The sequence below is a fragment of the Caenorhabditis briggsae genome (genome assembly GCF_000004555.2).
Source record: "Caenorhabditis briggsae complete genome, chrIV, whole genome shotgun sequence".
Lineage (NCBI taxonomy): Eukaryota > Metazoa > Nematoda > Chromadorea > Rhabditida > Rhabditidae > Caenorhabditis > Caenorhabditis briggsae.
The window spans coordinates 9055603-9080983 of record NC_013487.2 but is presented as its reverse complement, the minus strand read 5'-3'; the positions used below and the strand labels follow the sequence as shown (position 1 = coordinate 9080983).

General features: G+C 39.9%; 8 protein-coding genes across 8 annotated transcripts; 4 read left to right on the top strand and 4 right to left on the bottom strand.

Moving 5' to 3' along the window:
* Positions 1 to 4496: 4496 nt before the first annotated feature.
* On the bottom strand, positions 4497 to 5299 carry CBG06219 (the record flags this gene model as incomplete). The annotated part of the gene is made up of 3 exons (XM_002633405.2): positions 4497 to 4637; positions 4686 to 5065; positions 5179 to 5299. 3 exons carry the CDS (start codon positions 5297 to 5299, stop codon positions 4497 to 4499), a joined length of 642 nt encoding a protein of 213 aa, XP_002633451.2.
* Positions 5300 to 5808: 509 nt separating this feature from the next.
* CBG26302 lies at positions 5809 to 5955 on the top strand (the record flags this gene model as incomplete). Its single annotated transcript, XM_045235673.1, has 1 exon — positions 5809 to 5955. The coding sequence occupies one exon, from the start codon at positions 5809 to 5811 to the stop codon at positions 5953 to 5955; it is 147 nt and encodes a 48-aa protein (XP_045098472.1).
* Positions 5956 to 6487: 532 nt separating this feature from the next.
* On the top strand, positions 6488 to 7278 carry CBG06218 (the record flags this gene model as incomplete). Its single annotated transcript, XM_002633404.1, has 4 exons — positions 6488 to 6612; positions 6657 to 6761; positions 6808 to 6906; positions 6957 to 7278. The coding sequence occupies 4 exons, from the start codon at positions 6488 to 6490 to the stop codon at positions 7276 to 7278; spliced, it is 651 nt and encodes a 216-aa protein (XP_002633450.1).
* Positions 7279 to 7556: 278 nt separating this feature from the next.
* Cbr-spt-5 lies at positions 7557 to 11595 on the bottom strand (the record flags this gene model as incomplete). The annotated part of the gene is made up of 8 exons (XM_045235672.1): positions 7557 to 7709; positions 7769 to 7974; positions 8021 to 8419; positions 8464 to 10170; positions 10218 to 10800; positions 10833 to 11366; positions 11417 to 11500; positions 11545 to 11595. 8 exons carry the CDS (start codon positions 11593 to 11595, stop codon positions 7557 to 7559), a joined length of 3717 nt encoding a protein of 1238 aa, XP_045093035.1.
* A 403-nt stretch (positions 11596 to 11998) lies between these two features.
* Positions 11999 to 13355, top strand: Cbr-bre-5 (the record flags this gene model as incomplete). The annotated part of the gene is made up of 6 exons (XM_045235671.1): positions 11999 to 12027; positions 12077 to 12173; positions 12386 to 12529; positions 12576 to 12650; positions 12807 to 13004; positions 13053 to 13355. 6 exons carry the CDS (start codon positions 11999 to 12001, stop codon positions 13353 to 13355), a joined length of 846 nt encoding a protein of 281 aa, XP_045093036.1.
* Positions 13356 to 13460: 105 nt separating this feature from the next.
* Positions 13461 to 15026, bottom strand: CBG06215 (the record flags this gene model as incomplete). Its single annotated transcript, XM_045235670.1, has 3 exons — positions 13461 to 14280; positions 14425 to 14879; positions 14925 to 15026. The coding sequence occupies 3 exons, from the start codon at positions 15024 to 15026 to the stop codon at positions 13461 to 13463; spliced, it is 1377 nt and encodes a 458-aa protein (XP_045093037.1).
* Positions 15027 to 18402: 3376 nt separating this feature from the next.
* Positions 18403 to 21874, top strand: CBG06214 (the record flags this gene model as incomplete). Its single annotated transcript, XM_045235669.1, has 6 exons — positions 18403 to 18519; positions 18918 to 19699; positions 19746 to 20563; positions 20619 to 20864; positions 20970 to 21628; positions 21656 to 21874. The coding sequence occupies 6 exons, from the start codon at positions 18403 to 18405 to the stop codon at positions 21872 to 21874; spliced, it is 2841 nt and encodes a 946-aa protein (XP_045093038.1).
* A 556-nt stretch (positions 21875 to 22430) lies between these two features.
* Positions 22431 to 24580, bottom strand: CBG06213 (the record flags this gene model as incomplete). Its single annotated transcript, XM_045235668.1, has 3 exons — positions 22431 to 22538; positions 22601 to 24360; positions 24409 to 24580. The coding sequence occupies 3 exons, from the start codon at positions 24578 to 24580 to the stop codon at positions 22431 to 22433; spliced, it is 2040 nt and encodes a 679-aa protein (XP_045093039.1).
* Between the last annotated feature and the right edge of the window lie 801 nt (positions 24581 to 25381).

Genomic DNA, 25381 nt, shown 5'->3' with positions numbered 1-25381 from the left:
TTTAGTACTTTTTTTACTTCAATTACGTCGATCAGTTTTCTAAAAAAACGAAATAGCAATGAGTAGCGTATTCCGAAGCTTCCTGACAGTGCACAGCATCCAACTCTTTCCAGCATTCAATATCCAATCCTCCTTGCTCATTAGTTGCCGATCCCAGTGATCGTCATCGAGTAGAAACGCCAGTAGTATTCGTAGAATTGATCGAATCCCTTGCCATCCCAGCTGCCCTGGAAGCTTGTTACGAATCGGACTCCTCATCGACTCCTCGGTCCGACTTCTGGTTGCTTTCTTCAGCTTATATAGCCCCTGTAGATCAGATCTATAAATAAGATAAGAAAAGAGTTCATGAAAGTTGTCAGCACGCTGAATTTCTGATCCTTTTTTGTAATTTCCAAAAAAAAATAAAATCGAAAATAGAAGATTCACGGCGGATTACTGTAGTTTTTGATTTAGATCAGTGTTTTGAAAACACCAGCCTGTTTGCCGCGCCTCCGGCGCTTCAAACAGCTGGCTGGTGCGCCTTCGGCGCGATTTGATTTTTTTTTCGTCGCTTCGCGACTCACTCCTTCTTTCAAGGTCACGTCAAATTTTATTTAATTTTCAAGTTTTTTTCAAAAATTTGCGGACAAACCGAGAGAGAAAAAGAGAGACGCAACTTCATTTATTTATTACAAGAAAAGTATTTATTTACCAGCAAGCTGGTGAGCCTTCGGCGCGATTCAATCTATTTTTTCAAATGTTCGTCGCTTCGTTTCTCACTTTTTCTAAATAAAAGGGTCACGTAAATATATATTTTTTTTCAATTTTTTTCAAAAGTCCACAGACGGACACGAGGACGGACAGACGCCTCTAGCGTTTTATTAATAAGGAAGATAAGGAAGATAATAATGATGTGAATCTGGATCTTCAGCATCATCGGCGTATATTTCTCACTTCAGAACACCTAGAATTTCAGAATTGGAACTATGAGAAATTTCGAAGTCTCGGAACCTCTGATTCTCGACACCTTCGAATCTCAGAATTTCGAAATTTCAGAATTTCCTGATTTCCGAATTTCAGAATTTCAGAGTTCCAGAATTTCAAAACTTCTGGATTTAAAAATTTCTAAATTTCTGAATTTCTGAATTCTGACCTTCAGAATTCTTAATTATGGATTACTGTGTTTTCCGATTGTCGAAAATTAGGAATAATTCGTTTATTAAACAGCCATCTGTTTGCCTTTTTGATGGTTACTGTAGTTTAGAAATGTATTACATCATCTCAAAAGTAATCTGTATTTTTTGAGATTTTTTCAACAAAACTTTATTCAACTTTAGCAATAATTCAGTAAGTAATCTAATGTTCATTATGGTCCATGACACCCTGCCAACGTTTTGGCAGATGTTCAATGTCTCTCGTCTAGAACGCGGGTGGCTGTTGCGGCGTTTCTACTCGACGACGATCACTGGGATCGGCAACTAATGAGGAAGGAGGATTGTATGCTGGAAAGAGTTGGATGCTGTGCACTGTCAGGAAGCTTCGGATGCGCTACTCATTTTGCGCAAACACAGTAATCCATAATTAAGAATTCTGAATTTCAGAATTTAGAAATTTAGAAATTTTTAAATCCAGAAGTTCTGAAATTCTGGAACTCTGAAATTCTGGAATTCGGAAATTAGGAAATTCTGAAATTTTGAAATTCTGGGGGGGTCTGAGATTCGAAGGTGTCGAGAATCAGAGGTTCCGAAACTTCGAAATTTCTCATAGTTCCAATTCTGAAATTCTAGGTGTTCTGAAGTGAGAAATATACGCCGATGATGCTGATGATCCAGATTCACATCATTCTTATCTTCCTTATCTTCTTTATTAATAAAGCGCTAGAGGCGTCTGTCCGTCCTCGTGTCCGTCTGTGGACTGTTGAAAAAAAATGAAAAATACGTATATATTTATGTGACCCTTTTATTTAGAAAAAGTGAGAAACGAAGCGACGAACATTTGAAAAAATAGATTGAATCGCGCCGAAGGCGCACCAGCTTGCTGGTAAATAAATGCTTTTCTTGTAATAAATAAATGAAGTTGCGTCTCTCTTTTTCTCTCTCGGTTTGTCCGCAAATTTTTGAAAAAACTTGAAAATTAAATAAAATTTGACGTGACCTTGAAAGAAGGAGTGAGTCGCGAAGCGACGAAAAAAAATTAAATCGCGCCGAAAGCGCACCAGCCAGCTGTTTGAAGCGCCGGAGGCGCGGCAAACAGGCTGGTGTTTTCAAAACACTGATCTAAATCAAAAACTACAGTAATCCGCCGTGAATCTTCTATTTTCGATTTTATTTTTTTTGGAAATTACAAAAAAGGATCAGAAATTCAGCGTGCTGACAACTTTCATGAACTCTTTTCTTATCTTATCTATAGATCTGATCTACAGAGGCTATATAAGCTGAAGAAAGCAACCAGAAGTCGGACCGAGGAGTCGATGAGGAGTCCGATTTGTAACAAGCTTCCAGGGCAGCTGGGATGGCAAGGGATTCGATCAATTCTACGAATACTACTGGCGTTTCTACTCGATGACGATCACTGGGATCGGCAACTAATGAGCAAGGAGGATTGGATATTGAATGCTGGAAAGAGTTGGATGCTGTGCACTGTCAGGAAGCTTCGGAATACGCTACTCATTGCTATTTCGTTTTTTTAGAAAACTGATCAACGTAATTGAAGTAAAAAAAAGTACTAAAAGGCCTCAGGTCGCCATTGTTTGGGGTTCATGGCTAGGTGTTTATCACTGAACGTCCCCCTTTTACCAAATGACTGAAATCAAATTTTCAAGGGAAATGAAATAGCAATTGATAGCGTACGCTGAGCTTTCTCGCAGCAAATGATCTACTTGGACACATCGACTTCTGACTTCAAACGTCCATCTTACGAGTTCAAAACTTCCACTTCCTGATAACTTTTTTTATCAAGTTTCTTAGATTTTGATTTTTTTGGAATTAGGATTACTGTAGCAATGATAAGCGTACCCATGGCTTTCTGGTAGCAGAGGATCTACTGGAACACACCGATTTCCGACTTCACTTTTCACATTCTCTAGTACTTCTGAACTCCCGAGTTGCTAGTTCTTCGGGTTCCAATACAACGATTTTCAGACAATTTTTTTCCAATATTAATAGTTTCAGACCGATCTTGCAAGCCTCCCATTTTCTGAGAATTTTATTTTTTTAATTTGAGTTTTGGAGGATTTTGAATTTTCATGAGTTACAGGAATTGAAAATCATCATACAATCCAAAATTCTAAAATTCTGAAAATCTGAATACTCAAAAAATTGGTAAATTCCAAAATAAATTTGTCGTTCTTCCAAAACTCCAACCTTTGAAAAGCCTTTGGCCCTGTAACAACCAAAAGTTGGAATCAAGTGGAATCAGTTGCAGTAGGCTCAGTGATGACTCAGTGATCTATCTTAATCAGTATTTAGAATTTTGGATCCCATTAGATATCAGTTTTTTTTTCGTTTTTGACGATATTTTATTCAAATGTTCACCAATTTTTCTGACGTTTCTCACCAATATCTTATGAACCAGCGTACCTGGGAAGAATCTAAGAACGAAACAAGAATTTAGGGGTTTTCCTTTAGGGGGAGCCAAAAATCAAAAAATCAATCCATCAAGTGGTTCTCGCGAGGGTTAAAATATGGACCCTCGGAATTTCGAACATTTCACTTAAAAGGCTTTTTCAGTTTTTGAGAAAATCAAGTTCTGTTTTTTTCACATCGTAGCTATCGAAGGTACGCATAAAAGTGTTAAGCCTTTTTGATTTAGGCCCTAGTTTGGCAGAAAAAGCCGGAAAAGCTGAAAAAAAGACGAAAAAACTCAATCCACTCGTACGTATTTTATCATATCTTTGTTCAAACTGTTTATCTTTTGACGATTTTTGGTAACCGCGTAGCCAGAGAGATTTTCTATCGACCCGAAAAAAATCAGACAAAACGGATTGAACCTAGTTATAACCTAGTTAGGTTTATTCTGAAAAATCTTTTTTTCGATCTTCAACAGCACAGCTCAAAAATGTTAGGTCAAAGATGTCGAAATTTTCATCTGGATTATCCTGCGTAATCAGGATTAATTATGTGAAGATGTGTATTTACGATATACGACTTTCCATCAGTAGTCCATTTGTTTCAATTGTAAGCATTGCTGCTAAATAACGATATTTTTTGTTTCAATAAAAATTTATTTGAATATCTTACAGCACCAAAGTTTGAAAAAATTGAACCCGTTAAATACATGCACAAAATTAAATCTATTTATCATAATACAGTGGAAAACAAAAGGAAATGAGAAAGTGGCAAGCGATATTTTGAGATGTGTATAAATCGAATTTCATCCGGTTTGAGTTTTGAGTTTTTAGATTTTTCACCGCCTGCAAAAAGGTATAACAAGATACAGAAACACTAAACAGAACATTTTTAAATGATGAACAGAAATTAGTCATGAGAAGAAGTGGAGAAGCAGAAGAGCCATTCAGATTACCTTGTTTTGTACCACGAGTTGACGATTTGTCCTTCTTTATTAAACCATGCAATATAACCACAAGTTGCTTTTCCACGGAGTCCAAAAAGTTCCAAACGATCGCAGCGATCTCCAAAGATTTCTGATGAGTTTTGCGCCTGTAAAAAATATAATTTGAGAATTCAATTTTGAAATCATCTAAATACCTTCAAATTGAAATGATTGATAGAGCAATCGATAGAACCACACTTTCCAATGTTATCATATCTACAGTAGATATTATGAGCTGTGTTAGCTCCCATCCATCTTCCGGACCATGTACATTCCATGGGATCTGATTTACAGCAGAACCGTTTGCTGAAGTAATCTCCCAAAATCGTGGAGCAAGGTTTTCCAAAACTGGGATCAGGTGAGCAGAAACCAGAGAGCCACCAGGATGAACATCTTCCATTGTTAGCACGAATGTAGTCATAATCAGAAGGGCAAGGAAAATTGCAGAGCGGAGCAGTTCCAAACCATTCGCATCCTCCTTCCGATAGACGTGGATTGAAACTTGTCAACTCGGCGACTGTTTTCGCTGTCATTCCTGAAGTGATGACTCATAAAAGAAAGAACAAGTGCTCACAAAAGTTTCCCAAGTGGCTGAGTGCCAAAATATAGAGAAATTATGACTTAAAGGTCTACAGTTCTGAAACCCACCTATCATTCCCGTAACAAGAGCCGTGGCAACTGGTCCTGACACAATTCCTCCGTCTCTTTTTCTACGTCTCTTCTCAACAGCTGACCTGGTAACTGATCTGCTTTTTGTCGGTTTCGTCATATTTTGGTCCTGCTGCAAACAAATAACTTTGAAACAAAAAAGAAAAAATGTGATCTTTAATTCGAATTCATTTTTTCTAAATTTTCGTTTCCCGGTTGACTGAACCTGATCAAAGTGTTTTACTTAACAACGACCAAGATGGTTAACCTATTTCACTTTGTACGTTTTATTGTACTGTAGACAATTCTGAATTCACTTTCAGGACAGTCATACGATGTGTAACATTTTATGATAGAACAGGACGTACCTGCTTTTCATGATAGTGGTGTGAGAATTTTTCGGCAGCAATAGAAGAAAGACGTTCTCGAATTTCTTTCTCGTCGACCCAATTTGTTTCTTCTATTGATGACTTCTCCTGGATTTTCCCACCTAAATTTGAAAATTTTAAAAATGATGAAGAACATGTTTTCCTACCGTAAGGAAGGTGTGCATTGACAACTGCGAAAAGAAATAGGATTGTTAAATATAGTAGAATATTGTGAATGTACATGGCTGAAAAGTGACAAGATATGATGAATTGTGTGAATAACGGCCTGAAGGTGAAAATGAAACGAACAAACGAAGCGAGAGAGAAGAATGAGAGACGTAGATACCTGATCGTCAGACACAAAACGAAGAGGCGGGAAAAAGGGACAGCTGCGATCGGAGAGAGATGAGTCATTGTTTGAAAGAAGGGGTTCATGGTGGCACCGGTTTTCAAAATTCCAGAGTTATGCATATGAGGTGATGGCATGTGCCATTGATAAATAGTTTGAACAAAAGTGAACTGATCTACATATTTAACCTTTCGAGAGCCAAAAAGGTTGTCATAGTGTACTTTATTCAAGTTGATTGATAGTTTTCTGGTTGGTACAAATGCTTGAGAATTTCAATTTCTGTTTGTAACTTTTTTTTGAAATTTTGAAACTTTATCAAATATAGTGTTGAGAGAGTCTTGTTGTTAAACTTCAATCTTAAAAAGAATTTCTTGGCGGGAATTGTTGTTTTTTGTTGAAAAATCTGATCTGCTGCACCCTCATCGAAACCGAAATGCATTGAAAACAGACCAAAACAAAAAAGGTGTTTTTCCCCTTTCCGGCTGCTTGAAAAGTGCAAAGCTTCTGCCTGTTTTTTTCTCTGTTTTCTTTTTAAACTCTCTCTTTCTCTATTCCTATTTCATGTCATTTATTTTCAGTTTTTCAGAGCGCAATGGCGCAAGCCGAAGATGTGGAACCGGAAACTTATCAAATCATGAGAACTATTGAGAATTCACTGATGAACAACGACAATGTCGATCTGGAGCAGTACTTGTTGTTTTGGGAACATGTCTGCAAGTGAGTTTCCTTTCTCAGAAAATTCGTGATTTGAACGATTTTAGGGTGATGGGGTCGTGGGGAACCGTATTCGGTTTCGTTGTCAAAGATGTTACAGCCAAAATAGAGAAACTCGCGGCAATGAGAGTCGCTGATCCAGAATCCTACCGGTACCATTTGCTTATTCTGAGCACGAAGAATGCATGCGTCTTTTAGATCCATCCAAACGATGGCGAGAAAAGAGTCAACAGATGGAACTATTCGTAATTTGAAGCCAAACCGAAGTGGAACAGGACATTTGATGGTACTAAACAGGTATTTTTCTTATGAAATATCTTAAAATCCCACTTAATAAACTCTTTTAGAGCACTGGAATTCGTAATAGATATGCTGGATGGAGTGTTCACTTCTGATGACGCATCGTTGAAAGTATCGACACCGGCTCGTTGCTCATACGACAAACATCTCTCTCAATTTCATTCATGGCCAATCAGAACCGCCGTATCTGCTGCTCTCTATACATTGCCCCGAAAAACAGAATTTTTGATTCGTCTACGTGGAAGTATGCCAGAATCGGAAGATGGGCAGTTCCACGATGTGTTCAATAGAGACGGACGAGACATTGTGCGAAGAGTAAACCAGCTCGTTGAGAACTTCGATCTCGTCAATCATAATCCTTCTGCCTGAATTATATAGCCTGATCTCTTTCAAATCTCATCAGTCTTTTGATCTCGTTTTCGTCGAGTCTTCTCGATATAAAGTATTCATTATTAGAAGTAAAACTCGAAGAAGATACTTGTTAAAAACATGTAATTGAACGAATAAAAAATAAGTGACTGATAGAAGTCGGATTTAACGAGGGGCCACTTAATGAATCGACAGAAAGTCGATTGCGAAACAAAAGGAAATGAACGAAATACGGAAGAGAACAGTAGTCAATAATTTAGAAATGATTAACTGGGAGTTTATGAACCACCATCGTGCATTTTGCAGCAATTTCCGATGTTGATACTTCGCATATCACGGACATCCGTCATTGATCGAATGAGAGCGTCACATCCTTCCTTGGAAACGACTTGACCACTATGTCCTCCGTCTTCTCCGAAAATCACTCGAGCCTGAATAAATTTTATTTGAATTTAATATTGAAAAATTCCAGAGTATATTTAAGACTTACATAATCTCCAGCTGCTGGCTTAGTTGGCTGAATCTGATCAAACTCTACTTCGAGATTGATTTTGAGATCAGGAACGTAGATTTCAACTCTTCCGTTTTCCACATTCTGAACTATAGCCTCGCGATCGTTGTATCTTGGATCATGCTCTTTGATCGTAACGTAAAGATTAGCCATTACCCAATGACCTTGAGAAAGGAAATGATCAGCTGAAAACCCGAATAAATTGCCACAAATGCGCTAGTAATCGCTTACGGATCTTCTCCTCGCCAGCGCTACTGTAGTTGTTTGTGTCGTAACCTCCTCCCATATAAGGTGAGGGAGCTACGTACTGATCGTAGCCTCCTCCACTTCCAGGAGTCATAGGAGCCACAAATGGTCCCGGAGTATTGACATGGTAAGCTCCTGGCGTGGCTGGATTGATCATTGCTCCTGGGGTCGGTGCAGAGTACGAGAGTGGAGGAGAATCGTATCTCGGTGATGAAGTATCACCGATGTCATCTTCTGCACCTGCAGCGGGCTCAGGATCATAAGTTGGACTTCCACTATCATAAGTTTCGTAGCCCGGAGTTCGTCCAGAGTCAAATCCTGGAGTTCTTGCAGGTGCATTGTTGTAAGTGTCTGCTGGTTCCGGTTCATACGTTGGACTCATTGCTGAAAAGATAAATGTTCAAAATGCAAAATAAGAAGTTCCTTACGAGTCTCATAGTCATTTCCGTAGGCTGGAGTTTTGCTCGAATCATAGCTTGGTGTTTTCGATGAATGACTTGAAGAATCTTGATCATAAGCTGGCGTTCTACCACTATCCACGGATCCATATGCTGGCGTTCTTGAGCTATCACTTCCATAAGCTGGAGTTTTTGAACTCTCATTTCCATATGCCGGAGTTCGTCCCGTCTCTTTTCCGTAGGCGAGCGTTCGCGAGCTATCGCTTCCGTAAGCTGGAGTTCTTCCACTTTCATTTCCATATGCAGGAGTTCTTCCACTCTCGTTACCGTATGCTGGTGTTCGCGAAGATGAATGCTCATCATGATCTCCATAAGCTGGAGTTTTGCTTCCATAAGCCGGAGTACGCCCTCCATCACCATATGCTGGAGTTCTTCCTCCGTCATAAGCCGGAGTCATTGCACTATAATGAGGAGTTCGGTCTCCGGCGTGAGGAGTCATAGCACCATACATCGGAGTTTGTGCTCCATACATTGGGGTCTTCGAACCATACATCGGGGTTTTGCTAGAATCGCGCATTGGAGTCTTGGCAGTGTTGTAGAACGAGCTTCCTCCGCTTGTATGTGTGATTCCGGTGTCTCCGACCACCATCACACGAGCACGATCGACGGAGATAGTTCTGCATTGAGTATGAAGCTCGACACGAACTGTATCTTCTGTAGCGTCACGAACGATACCAAAAAGACCTTTCATCGGTCCTTTCGTGATACGAACATTTTTGCCGATAATAGTCAAATCACGTCGCACTTTTTGTTGATTAGCAGTTCCAAAATGTCGGTTCTGGTTTTGTCTCGGTGTTTGGCCACCTACGCTTCCTCGACTTGACATGCCATCTTGCGATCCAGGAGTCATTCCACCAGCGGAGTGTCTTGGCGATGCCATAGGATTTGGTGAAGCCATCCGAGCCACCATTGGTGCATTGCTAGTTTTCTTAGCTCCTTGAAGAAGAAGTTGTTTCGGCTTGCATACCAAAACTCCTCCATTTTTCGCAATTTTCCGTGCGTATATGAAAACTGTTCCACGGAAGGCATAGAGTACTTCTCCAACTGGATCATCATCAGATTCATTTTCTTTGTAATTGACGCCACTGATCACTCTCACGATATCCTTCGCCTCCACAGAATTGTTTTGACTATCGAGAACTTTTGCAAACCTGACATCTTTTTTCGATATGATTGCTTGTGGTTTGATACGATTTACAGTTCCGTGCATGTTGAGAACTTCAAGATGCTCTTTTTCCAAGCGAATGATCACTCCAACAGTTCCGGTATGATCAAGTTGTACGAGATCGCGATATTGGAATTGTCCAAGAGAATCCACTCCGGTCGTTACGTCAGCGCACAGCTGTAAATCTCTAACACGTACTTTGAGCTCTTCCATTCCGAGATCGGCCAACACAATAGCGGTACTGTCCTTGACGCGAACGATTAATCCAGTTTGTCCCTCATAACGACCACTGATAACTTTAGCATGATCACCTTCCTTGAAATACTTCCTCAGCTCCGAAGCATTTAATGTAATAGCCTCTTTCAGATCTTCTTGATCAGGCATCATGACCACTTTAGTGCCATCCACCGTCATCACTTTACCACGCAGATTTACCAACTCTCCAGCCTTCACTTCAACAATATCTCCAGGAACGAATGGATTTTCAGTGTCCTTCAACGAAGTTGTTTCCACTGAAAAGATATTAATCAAACTGGAAGTAACTAGCTAATGGACTAACACTCTCTCTTAAGATCGTCGCTGGACTCTTGGAATTTCTCGAGCTCTGCAAGTGTTGGTTTGACTCCATCAGCTTGAACCGCATTGATAGGAAAATATTTGTAAAGGAAACCGCGGCGATAATGATTTCCTTCGAACATAATGAAATCTCCATCAGTGACAATCTCTCCTCCAACTTCCTTGATGGCATCCTGATCGAAGAGTTTTGGCATAGGGCGTCTCTTCAGTTTATACGTTTTATCGGCTTCTGTCCGCATAGCTCCACGGCGCCGCTGATAGTCCACACGTGGAATCAACTTCAAGTTGACACGATTCTGCGCAATATCAACTAGGTCAACAACGGCGAGATCGTCCTTGTACATAGTACGCTTCAGGCGAACATATGAACCTAGTTTCAGCTGAGGAATGTCCTTAACAACTCTCAAAACATCAACCATATCTTTGATTGGAACCATTGTAATGTTGAACTGGTTCAGAGCAGAAAATCCTTCAATAGCTGACATGACATGAGACTGTTTGAAAGCTTCGATATAGATCATGCCCCGGAGACCCTCTTTGACGACGACTGACTTGATTTGGAATGGCTAAAAAAATCAAAAATTTGAAAGTGTCTAACGACCATTTGTTTTACCTCATTAGAGTTTTCCACCGCAAGGCACTTTCGCATCAAATGCATAGCCACAAGTTTCTCTTCACCCATGCGACACTTCACTATCCACAAGTTGGGATCTTTTGTCGATGGAAGATGCGAATTTTTCGAAATATCGTCCATGGCTGAATCTTCATCATCATAATCTCCGCTGTTCTTGTCAGCTTTATATTTATTCTCGAAGTACTTTTGAACTTCATCTTCAGACATGTTTTGAAACTTGAAACGATCTCGATTTCTTTGATTCATTTCCATTTCTTTCATGGCGCGTTCTGCTTCTTCTCTTTCGTTCATGGCATTCATTCTTGGATCATCTTCGTCGTCATAGTCATTATCATCGTCTTCGTCTTCATCGTCGACTTCAACATCCCAAGCCAAGAAATCTCTTCCAGATGGAGCTTTCTTTTTCCGTTTCTTGTTTTTCTTTTTGCTGGACACGTTCTCATCTTCATCATCGTCGTCGTTCTCCTCGTCGTCATCGTCGTTTTCCGAACCACTTTTCTATAAACGAGACGCTAACAATGTTATTCTCCCTAGTAAATGTTGCCTACCTCGCTGTCTGAAGCAATTTTTCTTTTACGATCCTTCTTAGAACTTTTGATTTCCACGTCCGAGTTGTCGTCGTCACTCAAAGTCTGTAATATGAACAACTTTAAAAGCATTTTAAATGGCGACTTACAGTATCTTCTTCTTCTTTGATTGAGGCCACATCACTTTCGTCAGAAGACATAGTTTGGCGAGCTGTAAAAATCGATAGTTTCTCAAGCTAGAACGCATCGAAAAAAAAACGATGTTTTGAAATTTTCATATATTTATGGGCTAGTGGTGACCAGAAATTCTGAGGTTTCTAGTCGGATTCAAAATATATGGCGAGAAACATGCGTACGAAATTCGATAAAGTAACGAATGAAAATAATATACTGATTTGTTAAACTGTAAAAATTAGAAAAATAACACATGAGAGCGGAAAATATGAGAAAAACAATTAAAATCTCCAAGAAGTTAAAAATGCATAGAGTCGTCAGTTTTGATGCAAAGTTCAACAGTGTTTGCGTATAGTGCGCGGTGTCTTACGCGCAAAAGAGAAAACAGCCGCCGTTTTTCTTTTCGAGAATTGCCAATCAGGAAAACACATGATTATATGGATCAGAAGGATTAGAAGGTGTGGAACAGAAAAAGCAAATACAAGCAAAAAGTATCGAAGTTTTCAGAAAATATTCAGAGCTGACGAGATTGAAAAAGGCACTGCTTTTAGGAGCTACTGTTTTTATTCTATGGATATGCGGATTACTAGACAAAGCTAGAGAGGTTATTTTTTTAGTTTTTGTCTATTCGTATAGGTTTCCATCAATTATCTACAAAACGTGCCGTGAGAAAAAGGCGGTGTTCTTGCCTGCAAGTCTCAGAACGAAAACTACCGTAGCCTGAAAAGTGTAGAAATTGCGGTACTTGACACTGTGGCTTCAAACACCTTATTGACAGTTTTACAACAAATTTATCAATCTTGTGATTAATTGAAGGAAGACTTCGCCGAGTTCGAATGGCCACGACTTGCAAATCAAGAGTCCACCGACAGCCATTTCATGCAGTTTCCAATATGCAGGCTGGACAGTGACGCGTTGAAGTTAATGATTCTGATAAAATCGAGCTCAAAAAACAGACAGGTTTTTATCTATCTCCATCACCCATTCGAAAATTTTGTAATTTCAGATGCGGGAATCAGTTAGAAGAACATGGGGATCGTATAGAGTAGTTGATGAAGTTCAAGTCATGTCAGTATTCATAGTAGGCAGAGTGGAAAGCTCAGAAGTAATGAAAAAAATCGATGAAGATCAGAGAAAAACAGAGACATGCTAATCATATCAGCTATCGATTCATACAGGAACAACACTTTCAAGGTTTTAATACTATACGAAACCCAATAAGTTCATAATATTTAAGCTCTTCGCGGCGTTGGACTATGCAGGAAATCCAAGCGGTTGTGTTTTACCTGATTTTTCCTTTTTAGTAGATGATGACTACATGGTTCACATTCCAAACTTGATAAAATTTCTGAAGACGAAAAGTAAAAATGATCTAGTCTACGAAGGATTCGTTTTTGATTCATCGCCATTCCGACTCAAGCTTCACAAGCACAGCGTATGTTCCCAACCGTACATTATATATTTTCAGCTTTATTTTTTCCAGATCTCGCTAGACGAGTACCCGTATTCCAGATACCCTCCATATGTTTCTGCTGGTGCCGTCTTTCTCACTTCAGCTACAGTGGAACGGTTCAAGAATACAATGCGACAGTTGAAAATGTTCCCATTCGACGATGTTTTCACTGGGATATTGGCGAAATCTGTTGGTGTTCTAACGACTCACAACGAAAACTTCATATTTTGGAATCGACATGTGACACGGGCTGAATGGGATGATGGAGTGATTGCAGTGCATGAATACGCTAGGAAGAATTTGGAAGACAAGTACAATCAACTATTCGGGTAAAATAAACTCCAAATTTATATGTTCATGGCAGAATGATGCAATGTCAGAATCATAAATAAAGAGATCTTGTATATGAAAAATCATCAGTCACAAAGAATAAAACAATTAAAATTTTGCTCGGCCAATATAGTAGTTCACATCACTGCCCAAAAGCATTCGTCCTTTTCCATCATCAATGGCAATCGAAATAGACTCAACCTTTCCAGTTTGATCGTGATAAGATTCGATAATTTGTCCAGTTTCGGCACTCACTTTCAGCACAAGTCCTTCAGCATCAGAAACGTAATTCGCCACCCAGGCAAGTGCTTTATTGCTCAAGATCTTCGTAATAAATTCACGAATGGACGGGTTCTGCTCAAGGAATCGATCCTCTTCTGAACGTTGAGATGCGATTGGAATCAGAAGATGTCCAGATTTAGTTAATCTAACGTTGTCGGGATATCCAGGAAGGCTCTCAATAAGAGGTGCTGTTTTGATTGGAGCAGTTGAATAATGATCCTGTGGAACCCAAATCTGCATAACTCTCGTCATTCCCATTTCGCTATAAAACACTCTCCATGGTGCATTCTTGGCTGCTCCTTTCTCAATGCTCAACTGAACTCCGTTTGGGAAGTATAATCCGTCTTTCAATACTCGTAAATTCTTCTTTCTTGGGTCGTAAATGAGAAGACGTCCGTTTGGTCGATGCTCGAAAAGATCCAAAATGAAGTCACGATCGTCGAATTTCGTTGAAGATTCAGAGAAAATAATTCGACCATCTGGGAGCAAATCCAAGTCGTTCAAGTATTTGATTGGCGGCGCGTTCTCGTCGTTTGTTGGTAATTCTCCAGCGCCAAGTATTTTAACAACCTTTTCCTCTTTCCAGTTGATGGCGAATAGTCCCAGATAGGCATCCGCGATTATCAGCTCACCGACGTTGCTTACTCTGAAAAATCAGCATTTGTTTCCCCTTTCTGTATTCTCTATTCACTTTGGTTTATTGATCTAATGACGTACTAAATTTGCATATCTTATCTTATCAGCACGAAAGAGAAAATAATTCTGAAGAAACACATCCCTTCTATCTCACCTCAACCCGAGTGGTCTTCCACATAAATGCATTTTACTGTAGGTTCCATCACAATCATGATTTCCTTGAGCCAACTGAACCGCATGTAGAATTTTTTCTTTGCCTTCTTCCAAGCTGATTTCAGCAATAATTCCTGTTTTGAAACCTGCGTATAGTTTTTGGTTTTTCTCGTCAATAGCGAGAGATTCTGGTCCGTAAACTTGATCTTCGAGAAGAAGTTCGGCATCAGTTAGGCGGCTGTTTACAGCAAGAACTCCTACTAGCGGAATTCTCTCACCGAGGCTGAAAAAGTATAGTTGAGAAATGTGTTTCTTCTTGTTCACCAACTCGAATTCGACAGCTTTAATTGGAGCATTAATGATGCGGTTTGTGAGAAGACCAGCAACGACTATAGAAATCAGAACACCAAAGAATATTTGCAGTGGAAGATAACCGAGACCAGCGCTAGATCGTTTCTAAATTCGATATTTATTTTCCATCGGTAAAGCAGCTCCAATTACCTTTTTCTTCTTTTCGACAACTTTTGGTGGTGGCGTTGAAGCTGGTTTTACTTCCGCCTTATTGCCCTGCCGCCTTCTGGTAATTCCTGTTGAATTCGCCATGCGAAGCTGGAATTACAAAGCTTTAGAGCTTTAAAATATATTTTCAATAACTAATAAGATCGAGTAAAAGAAAGTGATGGTGATGGAAAAAGAAGGTAAGAGTGGACAGTGTGTTTACTTGATTGAGACGCAGGTATTGTTAGTAAGGTCACATTCGAAGCAAACATTCGACAAACAGCCGAAGAAGCTGGGACAGCTTATGCATAAAAGAGATCGGGAGAATAGGATAAAAACAAGGAAAAAATCAGGCGGAAAATATTTGTTTCAAACAGTTATGTTAAACTCCCGGCAAAAAAACATTGATAGAGCGCATGTTCGAAGGTTACCGTAACCCAACATCAAATTTCCAAGAGCAGAACGTTCTAGCATTCAACAAGTGGGAAAATGAATGTGAGAGAATGATTCAACAATCTAGTTGGTTGAAAAATCGCTCTCCAAATGTTTTCAGCTTGCTGAGTCATTTACTTCCGATCAGGTTGGCTGGAACTTGGAAAATCAAATCCATGACTGCCAAAACAGAACGTACAATTTTCTGGTTCTTTGAAAAACATAGGATCAACATCGTAAAACATGAAAGTCATTCGAATAACTATGTTCCTATCCTAGAACTATGTGGCCTGAATTTTAAGCTTAGTAGGGTCTGTTCATGAATAAAACGATTTGCATAGCATCGGTGGTTCCCTCCTGTTTCATTTAATAAATGCTAATTTACTACGATTGGCCGCAGTTTTCAACAATTCATTCCCTCTCTCATATTCTTCTTCTCATTTTCAACCACCGCACGCTCTTCGCTCTATTATTATCATGCCAATTTTTTGTGTCAAATACGCAAACCGGCCAGCAGCGAGACGGGTCACTGATAGAGGCCGTTTTGAAGAAGACGTGAGAAACATCAGGTGAATCGAGGAGACGCAGAGAAGGCGGATGGCAACTTGTACGCAAGGCAGGAAACCGAGACAGGAGAGGATGGTGTTGTCTCGGTTGAACCGTAATCAGCACATACACATACACCGACTGACTATCTGTTACATACATTCTATCTAAAGTAGCATAAACATATTATTGTGTTTTGATGGCTCCAACGTATACGGTAGGACTTTCAGAAGTTCAGAAATCCTTGCAATCACCATCTAAAATCGTAATCGTTGAGACGAATTGAGTTTTTTTTTCTTGATTTTCATGAACATCAATCATGTGACCGATACACAAGAAGAAGGAATCATGAAGACGACAATGTCACTTTTTGCTTTTTCGAACTACACAGCCCATCTACAAGACATGTGCTTCCGAAATATTGAATCTGATGTATTTGGTTCTAATTTTTTTTATCAGGCTCTGATGAAGGAGAAGTGAGATTGTTTAGGGTGTACTGTAATAATCAAAATCCGGAATGGTGGAACCGGAAAAGCTTGAATTCTTTTAAAAATTTATGGAGAGTACTGTAGTTATCATTATTTCGAATAAATTAGGCTCATGACTTGAGAACCTTATAAGGAATTGTTTTTGTTTTTGTTATGATTTTAAAACTTAAAGTTACATGTGATGTGATCAATTATAGGACGCTCATTGCAAAATCGACGCTGTAATTTAAATTCTGCAATGAACAACGAACTCTGTATTTTTGTAGTATCCACTTTTTTTTTTTGAAATTTCCGCGGCTCATCACCGATACAAACACAAAATGTTGCCATCTCCGTCCTACGAAAAATCGCTACACTAACTGATAAGAATCGATCAAAACCCAAATTGGTGCAAAGCTAGAGGTGCTGCCCAGGGCTATCTCTCACTATCTAGTACATTTGCCCTTCATTTGGACATCTTCTTATTATCTTATATCGGTGGCCATGATTTCACAAATATCATTTCTGTGTTTTCAATCTCTCTCCTTTTCTTCTTCTTCTTTTCTTTGTCTCCTGGCTTATCTTGTTTCCATTCTGACGAGTGTGCGTACCGTCGTCATCTTCATTGATTGAACAGAGAAGAAGAAAGTTGGCAGTGTGCCAGAATCTTTATTTCCCAGATCGAGATAGAGATGTGGGTGCCTCTGTCCCTCCCCCACTTTTGTTGTTCTGTCAATCCATCATCTTTCCCCAGGTTACAGTTTCCACCCACCTCTCCTTCTTCTCTACAGTCTCTCTCCTTTATCGATGGTCCGTTCACTCCACCTAGTCTCACGCAACACATCCCACGTAACACCTTCTCCTTTTTCTTCTCCCAACATATTCTTTCATCTGCTCTTACCCATGACGTTGTTGTTTTTCTTTCTTTATGAATAGACTGTAGGTCTCTCAAGGTTGAATTACGGAGAACAAATATTTTATTTTTCAAAACATCCAGTTTAGCAGTATTCATCTCATCTCATATTTCAATACATTTCTAGATTTTAGAGGCTCTTATCGAATCATTAAAATTTTGATACTAAATTGACATTTTTTGGTTAATTACCTCTCCGAAGTTTGGTCTCGGAATCACTTTTCCCGAAACTTGATGACAATTTTTTTCATCTTGAAGGAGGTAAAGTATGATTTATGTGAATAAAACGAGTCGTTTTCCCCCAGGCCCACTTTTGTTATCTACACTGTAAATCCACGTTTGTGTGTAGCATTGTATTCAGATGACCTTGTCTTTTGTTTTATTGTCTGCTATATTCTGGGTTATCTTATATTTTTCAAGATACACCATCATTCTCTGGCTATCTAGTTCATCATATCAAAATCAGCTCAAATGGTTTCATATTTGTTTTCATTTTTCCTTCGTTTACCTTTCATTACCGTAAAACCTGTGATGAAGGACGCCCACACTACCAAGATTCAATTATTTCAATTCCTATGCCAGATATCAAAAATGTGTCAACTGACAAAACACTTTTGATATGATGATAAACAATTTATCATTTGACAACTTTTTTATATCTTCGATAGGAATTGGGATAAATTGGCTCGAAGTTAAACGTTGAGGGACAATTTTATTGCAGGGTTTACGGTATCGTCTTGTTTTCTTTTTAGACTCTCAATTTTTTTTTCTAATCTTACAGTATCTTATTTTTCACTTTGTACTATTATGTTTATCTGTTTACTCTACCATATCTTAGTCCATTATTTTCAGGTAGTTACTCGAATTGCGTGAAGTCCGAATCGCCTTCGATCAATTTGAGTTTTTGCCGGACGGCCCCCGTCAAAAGCGGGCGCCAGCCTAACTCCCGTTTCTCAAAGCTAAAAGGTTCATATTTTTGGCATGGAACTGTGTCTCTAGTACCCAACCCGTAATCCATCTGAGGGTTCTGTATCATAAGTCTTTTGTAGACTTCACAAGGAAGGATCTCTTTGGCTATCTTGACTTCATCAATCGTCTCCAAAAAGCCTTAAATTTTTCAAATATGGTTCCCAACGAGGTGTTCCAAAAGCTGTTGTATGATCTGTTTTGCATGTGGCATGCTGTTCAACGGCACTATGATCCGCCAATACCTGATAGTGAGGAGCAAAGAATGCAAAAGGTTGGTGCGCATTTTGCGTCATTTTGGTGTTTGTTGATGACGTGATTCGTCTGGAAGCGGTGTCGTGAGGTAGATGAAAAGAGCAGAGAGCACACAGTGTGAAGGAGGTGAGAGAGTGTATGACACAAGGAGACGAAGACATAAGAAAGAGTAAGATCGTAGTGTGTAGGTACAGTATCTATGAAGGCTACCTAGTGTTCAACGCATCGGAAGAAACTCATAAAAATATGTGATGTTCAAACGGTTGTGGTATGGAGAAGTACTTGGTTATATTTAGAAAAGCTAATAACTTTTTATAACTCATGAAGTCATCTGATATGTTTTAGCATAAATTTGTCCCTTATGTTTCCTTAATTTCCAACTATCAAATGTACATCATAAATGTTTCCAATTTTCAGGTTAAAAACTTGATCTGCAAACTTCTTACCGAGATCGATGGACGTGTCAACAGAATCAAACAGAACAACAGCCATCAGCGTGGACAAGACTTTTACGAAGAATGGACCATGTTGACGTGGAATGTGTTATGCATCACAAATCGTCTTCAGAATAGCCTCTCCCAAGTCGTCGTCTCGAACGAAGACAAAATGATCTACTCTCGGCTGAATCAGGCACTTGTCGAACTCGTCAACTATTCTAGAGACTTCCTTCCATTCCCATCAAGCAACGAGATGGATCCGGAATATGTGATGTTGAGAGACAAGATGAATCAGACGATGATGAGCCTCCATGGATTGTACCGTCAGATGAACTCTACAATGTATCAGACACCCGATGACGTGGAGAACTTCAGAATCCATTTGCAAACGTTTGGAGACGACATTTTGTGTCCTTGCCTTGAACACTACAAGACTTTTTGTAATAACAAAGGAATGGCTCTATGGCAAACAGTTCGATCAGTTCAAGTTGGAAGAATGAGAGATCAGCTCAAGGAACATGATACGTCCGTTGAAAGTCTGGTCACTTTCTACTCCAATATGACATACGTTCTGGCGGTACTCGGTGCAAGACTTCAGGGATTCCGATACGATCTGACCGTCAATAAGAAGTTCTTCAATTTTGATCCAGTTATACACATGTCAGAAGCCGTGTTTGCTGCTCTTGAACTTCTGATGTCTAACTGTGTATTGGCTACAGAACCATCAACCAGTGCTATTTTGGTTACCAATAATCTCTTTGCGTAAGTTCTGAAGATGACAAGTTTGAAGTTATAATTATTTTTTCAGGATGAATTGTGGAGCACTGGCCCGTGGAGTTGTCTTCAAGGATTTCGAGATACAAGTGGTTTCAGAAGAAACAGCGGAACACATTCAATCAGAAATGTCCCGACAACGTCTTCTACAACATCCAGCTCCAATCGGCAACGTTCCATCTGCCGCTCTTCTTGCCATGAAACCAACAACTGGAACCAAAAGAAGCAACGCTGCCAGTAATGCAGACTCTGCCAACAATACTGCTCATAAGAAAAGTGATGTGAACAGCAAAGAAAGTGTCATCATCTATCCAGTTTACAATGCAAAAAACAGATACTGGGCTGCAACTTATCCTCATCTTCTCTGTACAACAAGACAAAAAGGACGTCAATCTATTCATAATTCTTACCAAGATCTGTCTCCTTCTGGAAATAATACTTCATCTAGCAACGATAAACAAGGAAGTGGAAAACGTCCGATCTTCTATTTCCACATCAAAGCCACAATGTTCTCTCCATCTGGAAGATTTGCTACAGCTCATACTCTTTCTCTTCCCTTCACAATTGCCACGAGGAGAAACCAAGATTGTCAAGTACAGAGAATGATGTCTTCTTACACTGCAACAATATTTTGGCTTTACGGATACGACAGTCAGGACGGTCTTCTTTTGCAATGGATTGATGGTGGAATGAGTTGGGATCACTTCAAACATTTATTCAAACAACATTTCAAAGTGAACGCAGATGTGAAGAGAAGTCTCGTTGACAGTGATTTTGATCTTTTGAAATACAAACTACAGTGTCCAGATTGTTGCTCAGGACAGGATGGAGCAAGAATCAATGGAATTCAGCGTAAGTTTACAAATCTCGCTTGAGGAATTAGTCTAGTGAACACATTAATTTTCAGAAATTGTCACCTTTAAAAACGTTCTGTGCCCACATCTTCGTTATGAATGTAACAGTACAAATGTGCGATTCTCAGTTTGGCGTGGAATGCTAGAGCTACTCCAAATCTTCCATGATACTAGAAACAATGTCCGAAAGCTTTGGGAAATGGGAGTTTTGATGGGGTTTATGGAATTCGAAGAAGTTGATCAAGAATTGGAAAATCACAATTCGGCGCTTATCATGCGTCTTTCGTTCGTCACTGGAGGTGAGTAATAGATGTGTCTTGGACATGAATTTCGTTTCGAGGAGGGAATCAGTAGAAGGAGTGAAAGAAGAACCATTGTGATGTATAATGCTTGAACTGTTTCAGGAACCATTTGCTTCACTGTCAAGTCCCAGGCACACACCACCGATCCTCGTGCAAGTAGACCAATCCACCTGGAACCTCTGGATCTAAAGCGACTCCAACAGAAATGTCTCAGAGATTATCTCCGAGATATTGCAGAAGCCGAGAAAGTGAAATACCTCGTAAAAGCCAATCGCGAAGCCGTCAGAATTGAAGACTTGCTGGAAGACTTGAAAGACATTGGTGGAAAACCAGATAGTCCATCAGAGAGCCGTGAGATTTCCAGTAATATCACACATATGGGTGATATCGACACAATGCAGCATATAAAGTTCACTGCTATGAGAATCGCGGTGGTCACCTGTAAAGTGAAGCCACCATCTTCCGATTATGATGAGAATGAAAGATCTAAACGTCTATCAGTTGCCGCTGGCAGTCGAGATGAGGACTTCCTTCGTGAATTTGTCAATCTTTCCAACCTGTATGGAAAGAGCAAACAAGATTTGTTTGATTCTCTAGACTTCATTAATGATCAATTCCAACCGGGACCAATTCGAAAAACTTCATCCGTTTACGAAAGTGTTCCTCGACATATTCCACTTGCCCCTGCTCCAATTTCTCAAAACATGGCACCTACTTTAATTTCACCACCACCTGCAAAGGTTTGCAAAAAAGGGATATTGGTTCAGTATTGAAATCCTGATTTTCAGTTAGTCCGATCTGACTTCGAAGTGCCAAATCCAGTAATGCGGGTCAGCGTTTCACCACCAAAGGTATCTTATCAATGCAATATTTCCACTTACACTCCTGTTTATTTTCAGCCATCGTCTCAACTGCCATCACCCAATCAGACGGCACTTCCCCATCTCTACAATAACAGTGTGCCAATGATCTACGATCATCTTCATCAGCCACATTTCCAATATTGATTCATATCCTGAATATGTACCATCTCCGGACTTTTTTTTCAACGGGTGTTTTTTTTGCTGCGAGCGTGATTGCTCGCCAATTCACTCTACCCTCTTCCCACAGGGTTTGAATTGCCGTGTTATGCTATTGCGCTTCATTGAGGAAATGACGTGACGAAGTTCTAGGCCGTAAAAATTCAAACTTCTCGGTATTTTTTGTGGATTTTTCATCCCAAAATTCACCTTCTCATTAAAGCGCAACAGCATACCACAGCAGTGTTGAATCCTGTGTCTTCCCCTTTCCTCCCAATAACGTGTATAACCCAAAATCGATTCGTATCCTTTTCCCCCAAACACCTGAACTTGCTCAATTCTTGAATGATTTATAAAGATAATTATTAAAATGATGATTTATTTTCGCCACAACTCTATACATTAATACAGAAAAAGGGGAATGAAACCAATGTGAGAGGGAATATAAATAGAGGTTTTATCGAAATGGTGAAACAAAACGACTATAGTCTAGGACGGATGAGTTAGTTGAGCGGTTTTATTAAATACAGTATGTTCAAAATGTTCAGTTGATGAGATAAATGAGACACTTCTCAAGATCCGATCCATTGGCTTTGATGGCTGCAACGACTACATTGTAGTCGAATCCCATTTCCAAAAGACGATCGAAAGTCTGAAAAACTATTCTTAGTAAAACCATAAGGTGTTGTGTTGTTATTTGGAAAAGAATATTACCTTCTCGGTGGCTGCATCCAATGGTTGACCTAGACTTGGATCAGAAGTAGACGGACCTTGTGCCAATACGATGTTTTCAAAATCAAGAAGATTCTCCTCCATGGTTTCTGGTTCTGCAGCGTCTGCATTTTCCTCATACTGTCCCCAAGATGGACTGAGACTCTCCATGTCGGATGAGATGTTTTCGAATGAAGAGTGAATCGAGATTGGAACACTAGTTTGTGGTGGAATAAATCCTTCTAACTTTGGCTCCGCAACTGGTAGTGGTGGAACAATCAGCGTCTCAACAGTTGGATAAATTGGTTCATAAGGAACTGGAGTTGGAGCCTGTGGAGTAGCTGGTTCAACATTTGGAGTTGTGGTTGGATCAACGGTTGGTGGAGAGAGAATAGCTCTCATTAAAGCATCAAGAGATCCACCATTGGAGCTCTCTTGAATAGGAGTTTGGCTGACTGGTTCGGTTGCTGGCTTCATGTTGAGTTCGGCGAGTTTTCTTTGGAGCTCAGCGGTACTGGCATCAGCTCTTTTCTTCGCTTCCTCTCTTGCTTTGTACTGTTCCTCAGCAGCAGCAGCTAGTGTCATTGCAACGAGCTTCTCAGAAGATTTCTTGTAGACAGACTTTTTCTTAGCTTTCTTGATTTTTGGTCCTGGAGCAGATTCCGCAGATTTTCTGGGGACTTCTTCAAAGGTTTCGGTAGTTGGAGCTGGAATTCCAAAGCACTTCTCCTCACAGTGTCTCTTCAAGCTATCGACCTTCTCTTCAACTTTTCTGACTCCAGCTTCCATTGTGGATCTATCGACGATCTTTGTTCCCATGTTAGCTTGAGCTCCATCAGCCAAATCCATGAAACTTTTGCTCAATGTGCTGAAGGTATCCTTAAGAATAGCAGCACTGTTGATGATAGCTGCACAAGTCTCATCGTTGAAGATTCCTGAAAATGTTAAAATAATAATATATTTGGTTAATATAACGAAGCAAAACTTACTGGCTTCTGGGCCAGTAACAGGGGCGGAAGGTGGTGCTGAAACTGAGGTTGGTTCTGGAGCTGCCACTGGAGCAGCGGCTGGAGCAGAGACTGGAGTTGGGACCGATTCAGCAGCTGGTGGAGAGACTGGGGTTCCCTGTTTCTTAGCGATTCTTGATCTACGAGACAGTTGCTCAAGAATTTGTCTCTCGAAATCGGAAATTTGTCTCGATTGCATGTATCTTGGGAAGACATTGTTTGGTGAGTTGTTGGTTACATAAGATGGGATCTTGGTCATAGATGGAGAGACAATACGGACCATCGCATGTTCATAGTGAACCGATTTTCTTTCGCACTTCTCACATAAATCGTAGTCAGCGCACTCAAGACATTTGTAACGATGTCCAACAATGTCTCCAAGGCAAGCATCGCACGAGGCTGAATGTTTGGATGGTGGGAATGGTCTGACTTCCTTCTCCACTTCTGGAACAGTCTTCGATTCCTTGGTTTTCAACTCAGCCAGCATCGTCTCCAAGACAACAACTCGGTCAAGACCCTTCTGAAGCTGCTCGACCTTCTTCAAAGTAAGCTCCTGGTTTTGTTCAATGCGTTTGAGAGACGCTCCACTTTTTGATTCTTTGGAAGTTGACGTCTTCTTGTTGCAGGATGATGGAACAGATGATCCAGATTCAAGACGAACAAACAGTTGTGGAGTGCGCGAAAAGGTCGTGATACGGATCTTGGACATGACCTGTTCCGAATCGGTGAACTCGTAGATTGGACCATTCACGTCACCTGAAAATATTTGATTTGTTGGCACGCAGAAGGACGAGGGTATCTTACCATAGAAAAGACGATAGTCTGCAGATGAAAAGAGCTCTTGTGCCTTCTCTGTGATCTGTTCCAGAGCCTGTTCATTATTAAGAATCATCAAAACAGATTGTGGATTGTGGCTCGTGTAGAAAGTAACACGAACTTGCATTTGATGTGGAGCAGATGATGATTGAGCAGCCATCTGTAAGCGAAAAGTAAATGGAACTATACTTTTGAAAAAGAAGATAATGGAAAAGAGTATTGACATTCATTGAAAATAAGTAAAAGAAGAGAGCATTGCGAAATCCAATATTTTCTTTCGCAATAACACAACGAGACCATCGTCATCATAATACCTGGATTGTGATATATTTCATGGTTGCTATGAACTTTTAGATTAAGAAAACTATTAAGATCATCGTTTGGTTCTTGTTATGAATGTTGTTACAAAGAAGGGAGAAGAAATAAGCTATTTTGAGAAAGAAAAGAGAGATGTTTACCAGAATAAATGAACATAGATGCGACAACGAAAACACTCTAGACTTCAAAGTTCACTGTGGTAACTGAACTTCTATATTCCTTATCTTTGATAGAGTGTGATGTATTTGATTCTAGAACAGGTATTGAGCTATATATGCGCGTTCTGCTGTTGCTATGCAGGGAAGAGGGAATGAGAAGAGCGCGGCATCCACAGGAATCTCTGTGTTCTCTAATGATTTTCTACTATTTCCCCCAGTATAAACACATGACTGAGGGGCCGCTTCGAAGGGTATCGATCGTCGAGGAGAGTAGGATGCGCAGACAGAAAATGTATTCAGAAAAGAGTTGAGAGTGGGAAGAGGCACACAACGAACAGCTGGGGGGAGAGCCGGAGGATATGCGGTTTTTCTTTCTTTTTTTTTGTATTTTGCAGCATGCTGGAGATAAAAAAGTAAAAGAGAAGTAGGACAAAGGGAAAAGGGAAAAACATGGATGCAATAATGCAAAAACATGAACATGCAGA